The sequence below is a fragment of the Drosophila virilis genome, unplaced genomic scaffold (genome assembly GCF_030788295.1).
Source record: "Drosophila virilis strain 15010-1051.87 unplaced genomic scaffold, Dvir_AGI_RSII-ME tig00001837, whole genome shotgun sequence".
Classification (NCBI taxonomy): domain Eukaryota; kingdom Metazoa; phylum Arthropoda; class Insecta; order Diptera; family Drosophilidae; genus Drosophila; species Drosophila virilis.
In genome coordinates, this window is record NW_027212861.1 from 234,503 (window position 1) to 243,723 (window position 9,221).

Sequence of the window (9,221 nt, forward strand, 5' to 3'; positions counted from 1 at the left end):
GACTCTTTGGAAGAACTGACCTAGGTCAAGAACTCCATTAGTATATAAATCGCTAACTTCAATTCTTGCGATAATTTTATTTCCATGTTTAAATAAACATTTAGATGCTGTTATGCGCAAGGTCACTACTTTTCGTACTTCATCATTTGTAATGATACGTTGGGCTTAGATACATTTTTTTAACTTTGCCTTGGCAGAAGTTCATAATTTTCAACTGTACAGTTTTTATTTTGTCTACTTTGTCGCGTGGTAGTGACTTTCAGGACTTTATTACGCAAAAGTGCGTCTGCTACGAAATTATCTTTCCTCTTTAGGTATTCTACTGTGAAGTCGCGTTCTTCAAGCTCTAGCCGCATGCGAGTTAATTTAGAACTGGGATTCAATGGTCTGTGATCCGTTTTAATAGTAAAATGTTTGCCATAAATATATGGTCTAAAATGGGTAATTGCCCAATGAATTGCCCCTAACTCTTGTTCTGTTGTGCTCTTATTGCTTTCCCCTTTTGTTAATGAACGAGATGCATAAGCTATTGGGAGCTGAATTCCTTCACGGTTCTGAGTTAGAACTGCTCCGCAAGCTTGTTTACTGGCATCTGTTATAATGCAAAATTCTTTGCGAAAATCAGGATATTGTAATAATGTGGGGTGCATAGGCTTTTCTTTAAGGTATTGGAATGCGTTTTGGCATTCACTTGACCATTCAAAAGGAACATTCTTTTTACATAATCTAGTTATGTGCCGTGAATAATCGGCGAAGTTTTTTATAAATCGACGATAATAATTGCAGAATGCTACAAATCGTCTCGCGCTGTCCGCATCATGTGGGACAGGATAATTTATGATGACGTCAAACTTTTTGTCATACTCCTTTGTCAGTGCATTTGCGACCTAGAAATGTCACTTCTTGCATGAAAAATGAACATTTTTCTGGATGCAACTTTAGGTTATATTTCCTACATACATTAAAAACATCAGTTAAGTTTTTAATCATGTGTTTTTCGAAACATCCTATCACTATTAAGTCATCCATATAAAGGAATGCCTGGAAGGGTTCTAAACCCGAAAATGCTATAGTCAGCATTCTCTGAAATGAATTCGGTGCTATTTTAAGACCAAATGGTAATCGCGTGAAGCGATATGAGCCATTGCTCGTTGAAAAAGACGTTATATTTCTTGAATTTTCTTCAAGTTAAATTAGGTGGAAACCTGACATTAAGTCAAGGCATGAAAAGTATTTAGCTCTACCCAGTTGGTCTAGAATATCATCAATTCTAGGGAGCGGGAATTTATCAGAAAGTAGTTTTTTGTTGATTTGGCGATAGTCAATTACTAATCGCCATTTCTTTTCTTCCGAATTTGGTAATGATTTTTTCGGAACTAACAAGAGTGGGCTGTTATACTCGGATACAGACGGTTCTACGATTTTGTCGTTTATTAATTTCCCTACTTGTTTTTGAATTTCTTTAACGTGGCTTTGCGGGCTTCTGTAGTTTTTAATATAAATGGGTTCATCATCTTTAAGTCTTAATGTTTATTAATAGAAATTATTTGTCGCTATTGGTTCGGTTTCCAGTCCGAACACATCACTATACTTGGTGCATAATTCTGTTAGTTGACTTTTGAATTGTTCTGGAAAATTTTTCTTTAGTTTTAAAAGTAGTTGTTCGCTTCTATTTTCTGGATTATTGCTGTGAATGTCGTAATCTGTTAAATATTCATATTTGGTTTTGTTTACTTTGACCATTTGGTCGAAATTAGTTGTGTTTGGAAGGCGAATGTATACATGTTTGGATGTTGATTTGTATTTGCAACATGAGTTCCAATATGTATTTCTTGATTAGGAACAAATATATAATCATTTACTGTATTAATGTCTATTTTTCGAATTACTTGGGATCTGGCCATATGACCATATGTTATCGGAACATGAATTGGGTAATTTAAATTTTGAGGTCTAATTATAAACCAGTCTTCACTTGGTTTGAAATCTAATTGACAATTGAATTTTTTAATAAAATCAATGTCTATTATGCCATCACACGGTATTGAATAATCGGAATCTACTAAACGAAATTTGTGTGGAATAATATATTTAGTGTATTGAAGTTCTATTGACGTTGTTCCTTGAGATTTTATTACACCTTGGCCTATGCCTTGGATGTTTATAATTATTTCTTCTTGAATTTTCAAATTGTCTGAATTTAGTTTTAAAAGTGAGATATCTGCACCAGTATCTATTAGGAATTTAAGTTTATTTTCAGTTGAATGATTATAAAAAGTGAGAAATATATTAAGACTGTAATTGATGGAATGAACCTTTACATTTACTGGTTGTTTCCTAAAGGGTTCTGAGAGTATTCCGGCGTATTTTGCACCATTCTCACATTGTTACTATCATAACCTTGGTTGGAGTTACTTCGGCCTCTTCCTCTATTTTGGCCTTGTCCTCCTCCACGGTTATTGTAATTATTGTTATTGTTGTTACCGACTCGGCTATAATTGTTGTGGTTGTAATTTCTGGCACGATTATAACCTCGGCCTCCTCTATTATTATTGTTTGCACCTTGTCGATTGTACAGGACAGTGTTACCTTGACCTGTTATCTCCGTGCAGCTATTAACAAATTTGGAGACTGCATCATTCATATTTATGAATGTGCCTGCCTGCATGATAAGTTTTACCTTATTAATTGAACAATTTTGGGTCATAGCTTTTACAGCTGTTGTAGTATTTGTATTTGTTTGCTAGTGATTGGCTTAGACCTTCACTGATAAAGGCGCCTTCAAGGGCCTTTGCCAGTTTTTCCACCTTTTGGGTGTGTTGGTTAGCCGTTTTATTTTTCTGTTGCAAATTAAGAAGCTTAGCAGATATAACTTCTACCGATTCTCCTTTTATTGCATTTGATAGTTGCGTAATGATTGCAGCAATGGTCTGCTCATTACTTATTAATTTTCTCGCATGGCCTTTCAGCTTTATTTTTATAAGGCTTATGGCCGTTAGCTCATGTGTGCCTTTTAAGGTTTCTAATAGATTCAAAGAATCTAGAAAACTTTGTAGATTTTCCATCTTACCGTCAAACTCTGGTATCAGAGATGTGGCTAGCTTGATAAATTCTACAACTGTTTGTGCCATGTTTACTAATTTTGTATCTTCTATTTGGTCGTTTGTCAGTAGTGACTTATCAAATGCTACCGGTGTATTTAACACCGATGGTAGATAAAGCTGGAGATCATACTTTTTATTTAAGTTTACCAGATTATCCCTTAGACGCTGTAAAACGTCTGAAGTTTGGACTCTGTGTTAACTCGTCAGTTTATTTTGACACTCGGTAACTAGACTCCTGATTTCATTGTACTCATATACAAGGATCTCAGTATGTTTAATTATGGTGGGTCTTAAGACTGGTGCGCTTTTATTAAGGCACTTGTATGATTTATCGAAATTTTCTCTATGCCGCTTATCTCTTCTACTATTTGGAACCAGTCCATGTAAACTTCCGCTACTTAAATATTTTATTTAAGCAGTGGCTTAGACCTTGTCTAAGTCGTTGGCTCGACTCATGTAACGCTTCCTGTGATTTTTTATGAAGAAGATAAATCTTCAGAAGGATGTTTACTGAGATAGCCTCATTACAATGAATATTATTAGCAGTATGTTTGTTAACTGCAAATGGAGAGTGTTGTCTACGACTTCTACTACGTTAACTACATTGGCAGAGTTATCATCTGAATCGGATGCTCGTCAATAATTGTTTTTATTTTGACGTAGGGTAGTGAAGACAAGATTATTCCGCACTCTATTTTAGAACATGAATAGAGTGGACTGTGCCGAATGTTTCTATATATTCGGATTCAAACTCATATACTGATATGAATTCTCTATGCCTTTGCAAAATTTGCATGGCTCGCATACGAAAGTCTGTATAGTCGTTATATACTTTGTTAATCTTGTCCTCGATCATGCTAATTCTTGATCATAATTTTGAATTACCTAATGAGACAAGCGGAGCACCCATTTCTTTATATTCCAACTGAACGAATTATAACTTTTTAATTTCCTCTTTTTAATATTAATTTTCATATAATATGGGATCATACCTAAAATTAAAAAGGAATTATCTTAAAAAATTTACAAATGCGTAATGTTAAATTATTTCGTTTACTTTTACAAGACAAGTTGTTGTTTGTATCGTTCATTTGAGGTTTTATTACATATATTTATTACATATATTATCTGTATTTTTCCTTCATATTGTTTCGAATGGCTGTACGGGCCAAACGTCTTGCCGGTCGACCTAATTGTCGTCGGGCATTACAATTTTTAAGTTTCATTTATTACTATTTAATTAATATGTTGGGCGCTGCCGGTACTGTTGTTATAGTATTCCCTCGTAGGCATAAGCGGCGGTTTGCCTCTCATGCAACTCGTTTAGTTGCTTAGTTTTCCCTCGTAGGCATAAGCGGCGGTTTGCCTCTCATGCAACTCGTCTTAGTTGCTTAGTATTCCCTCGTAGGCATAAGCGGCGGTTTGCCAGGTGACGGCTCCTTTTGAATTGTTGTTTTTTTTTTTTTTTTGATTTTTTTTTGTTTCTCTTCTTTACAGGTATAAATGTAAGTTTTTCATCATCGCATCATGAACGTGGGTGGTGGCGGCTTTTGTTTGTTATCCATTTTTCATCGTTATATAATTAGTCGTACAGTAATCGCCCCTCAAATAAGGAGTGTCCACATTTTCATTATAATCATCAGTCGTGCACAAGTATGTTTTTTCATTAGGGACACACATTTTCAACATATGTGCTTTTCTTCATAACGTTTTCCATTTAAATTCATCAACATTCATTGGCGGTTGTGTATATATCATATCTTATCTTCCATTTCAACATTATACATTATCATTATACTTTTGTCCTTGTATTCCCATTTTGTCCACAATTAGTCGGGGATGTGATCAACCCTTGTTGCTGTGAGACGCTCGACCGTCCTGCACTATTACTTTTTAACATGTTCGTGACACTTGTCACGGTCGCCATGTAAAAAGAGCACTTATTGTCAATGAAAAAAGGCCAGCACGTCAGTGCTGTTTAGTATCTTTGTTCAGAATGAATTTATTCAGTTTTTATAACGTTCGCTTAGCCTATGGATATACATATATACTTTTACTGTTATTCGTTAACAGCTACAAAGAGAGGGAGACTGAGTAGCTCGCGTATGCCTGTATTATTGCGCATATATATTGCTCACGGAATGCGCTCAGACGGAGCGTGGGATATGCAGCATAAGCATAAACGGTCAGCTAGTGAGGCTATTGAACCGCGCTGCGTAATATGAGACCGAGCCAATACTGTGGCTCTGGGCTCGCTTACCATATTATTGTTATTGTATGCAACAAAGTGCTGCATACTTTATATTTAAGTACGGTGTATTCTGTAAGGGCATATACACACTATAGAATCTTGTACCTTTAGCAGTTGCATAAATGAACTCTCCAAGTTGTGCAATAGCAATCCTTACTGGGCTTTCCAGGATAAAATATGCCACAAACAGATTTACATTGTTTATAATATGGTCTGAGGATCCAGAATCAAAGATAAATGAGTTATTACATTCGTCTTTAGACCCTGCTGTTTCAACATAATAGCAAAACCTTTGTTGGGTTGTGCTCTTACTGCTTTGCCGCAAAAATAGCAATGAATATTGGTTTTAAAATCGTTTACATTTTGATTTATTTCATTGTCATTTTGAAAATTGTATTGCCCGTATCCTCAACAGCGTTTTGAATTTTAATCAAATAATCGATTTCTGATGGGACCCAGCGCCAGCTGTCCACATTCATCTAAAATCTCTCCCATGCAAAGCGCTACGAATTATTGGAACTTCGAGCACCGGATTCAGTAGAGCACGTCCTTTGAATCCGTCCAAATTGTTCGTCTATGTATGCGTACCAACATTTTATTTTGGATACATTGGCCAGTATCAGACCTAAGATTTCAGCCATGAGTTCCATACGAGGTATAGACACGGGCTTTAAGGGTATTACTCTCCTTTTCGAGGCGGCTAAACTGTAATGAAATATACAACTACTGCAAAAGCATTAATACTGGCGTCCACGAATGTGTGCATCTGTACAGTCTAGGTTCGGCTCACCCACTTCATACACCGTGGAATACGGACGGTATTCAACTTTGAAACTAGATCTAGCCAGTGTCGCCAATCCACTTCGTCTTTTTTTGGTAAGGTCGTCATCCCATCCGATGTTGGATCGCCATAAATTCTGAAGGATGATCTTGGCGCGTATATTAAAGAATCCCAGCAGCCCAAGCGGGTCGAAAATAGACGTGACCACGCTTAAAACGCGTCTTTTAGTTGGGCGCTTCTTAGAAGCTTCGGCAAACAAGTACGGCTTTACCACAAACGTCAACAGATCTTGTGCAGGTTGCCACCACAGGCCCAATACCTTTTCTTGCGCTTCATCTTGAGCGCTGATACGCTTGTCCAAGCCATCACAGACGTCTTCCAGCGCCTGCATAACTTGCTTTGAATTTGATGTCCAGTGGCGCATCTCGAAACCGCCACAATCCTTTTTACAGTCTCAGCTAACTGTATCATTTGGGATTCTGCATCTGCCGACTGCAGCCAGTCGTCTACAACTCTGTTTTCACAAATCGCCTTTACGGCGTCCGGATGCTCCGCTCCGAACCGCTTGCGATTCTTGACGTAATTTGCTAGCGAACAGGATCCTCCGAACGTCATGACTGGCATAACGTACGTTTCAGAAAAGCGTGACGAATCTCCATCACGCCAGAGAAACTTCTGAGCCGCTTGGTCTTCTCGGCGCACCTTGACCTGATGAAACATTTCCCGTATGTCTCCGGATACGGCGATGGGGCGCTCCCTGAAGCGTATTAGCACCCCCATCAAAGATGCTAGTGTATCTGGGAGTTTAAGCAAACAATCGTTCAGCAACTTGCCACTAACTTTGGCGACTGCATCCCATACCAAGCGTGTATTTTGATTTTTCGGATTGGTGGCTGTAAAGATAGGAAGTAACCACGACTAGCTACTAACTCACTATCCTTCAGCCGACGGTTATATCCTTTCTGTTTGTAGTCGTGAATCGTATTTTTCATGAACTCAATATGAATGCGATCAAACAGCCATAGCAGGCCAGACTGCCAGCGCTTTTCGTCTTTCAGATAAGTTGTTGTTGCCTCCATTATCTGCATGGAGCGTTCGTCTTCTTTGGATCTCAGCAGATTTGAGGAGACGCTCACACCTAGTGACTCCAGGACAAAATAGTTCTTCATTCTACCCATGTATTGCACTGCACTGGCAAATATGTAGCAGACGAGGCGTGGGGCTTTCACCATATATAGCCCATCCTAGTCTGCTTCACGCTAATATGACGTCGTCTTTTTTGCCTTCTCGTATCTCCAGGGGCTCAGTTATTTTAATGTTGTCCAAGCCGATAATAAGCTGAGCCTTTACGTTGTTAAGCGGCAGGATGCGAAGCATAGATAAATACTTCTGAGACTTAAGCAACTGTGGCCCGATACTTTGCTCTGTCCAAGTCCAAGTTCGCTACAGTTCGCAAGTTTTTCAACACACACTGTACCGCATTATGTTCTGGAACTGAAATGCTTACAGCCACAGACATAGACTCAGGTTCGTTCTTGGTTATGTCGCCGGGCCATCTAGTTCCAACTCGTCTGCAAGCTCTCCTTCTATTAGCGTACACTCTGCTCCATCATCCACTAATGCATATGTGCGTACGCTTTTTGATTTTATAGACCGTGATTAGAACATATCGAAACGGTGTCTTACTTGCGGAAACATGACGGCAGACTCCATTGACTTAGCCCGATTGTTGCTACCTTGGTTCATGTGCTCATCTTTAATAGCGCTTGTGGTAGGCGTATGCATCAGTACATGGTGCATTGACTAGCAACCATCCACATGACAGTTTTTATTTGTTTTACAATGTTGTGCACGATGTTGCATAAAGCAGCAAAAGCAGAGCCGCTTTTCTTTGACAAGAGACGACAAAAGACGGTGGTTACCAGCGCAATTCGCACATGAAACTCTTTCCTGTTCCTGTTGATAACGCTGTTCCTGCGAACCCTCAGGGTTGTCTACCGCGTTTTGCACAAAAATTCGCTCTCTACGGGTTTTCCTGTAGCTCTTCTTTTCATTATCAGTACGTGGTATCTCGTTGGGCGTGACCATAGTTGCGCACATAGCCACATTAAACAACCAGTTATAAAAGGTGGCCAAACTACCACCTCATTTGATTTCATATTGCTGGGCATCTTAGCAACAAGCTCGTTCAGCAGCGCGGTATCCTAAAGATATTCGTGCATACCAATGGCCGTTATCGTTGCGCAATAGTTTTGGACAGCTAAGGCTAGTCGGATAACAGTGTTCAAATGGTCCGATTTTATTGCTGACTGCTCCGTAGCTTTTGCTGCAGCGCAGTATGTACTATTTCAGAGCGGCCATACAGCATTCTCAATGTGTCTATAGCATACGGCACTGTAGCTGGTATCATAGGCTTTCCACGCACCGCATCCAGGGCTTGCCGTTTGAGGCACTTCTGAAGCCGATTGAGATTTTCCTTATTGCTGAATCCACATCTCTTTGTGGATTGCTCATAATTGCTGATAAAAATCAACCATTTCAGCGATTTGCCAGTAAATATTGGTAATTCTTTGCCGCAACCTGTTTCTGCTTGAGATCATGTTCTGCCATCCCAAAGGGTTGAAGAATGCTCCCTCTTTCTCTGTTCTTTTCTTTCTCTGTTCTTTTCTGCGTCGGTGTTGAACTTTTCCTTGGGCCAGTAGCTGCAGACGAGGTAGATGAACAGCCGCTATAAATTTCTATGTTTGCTGGTCCGCTACCCTTTTCTACGCCGGCGACTTTATCTGGAACTCCAGCGAGGACAGGCGATCCGTCAGCCTGTCCCGTTGACCATGCCGTTATAAGCGTTGCGGTTCCACCGGGTTGATTACTACTTGTCGTCGTTCTCGCACCTGCATGTTATTCATCACCGTCAGCCACACCAATACAGTGAAGTCCCCATTGAGGTTATGGCAACACGAGTCTCTAAAGGCAGCTCAAGTTGTTACTTTACAAGTCGCTTGCTTCGCAGAAATCTCCGCTGTAGCAGAGGATACCTCAGACATTCTTTGCAGCAGAGAATATTTCAGAATGTTGACGCCTAGAG

At 39.4% G+C, this 9,221-nt stretch overlaps 1 protein-coding gene across 1 annotated transcript; it reads right to left on the reverse strand.

Moving 5' to 3' along the window:
- Positions 1-6,092: 6,092 nt before the first annotated feature.
- Positions 6,093-7,305, reverse strand: LOC138911651 (uncharacterized). Its single transcript, XM_070211033.1, has 3 exons — positions 7,071-7,305; positions 6,587-7,029; positions 6,093-6,521 (listed from the first exon to the last, which is right to left on the reverse strand). Exons 1-3 carry the CDS (start codon positions 7,303-7,305, stop codon positions 6,093-6,095), a joined length of 1,107 nt encoding a protein of 368 aa, XP_070067134.1.
- Positions 7,306-9,221: the final 1,916 nt, after the last annotated feature.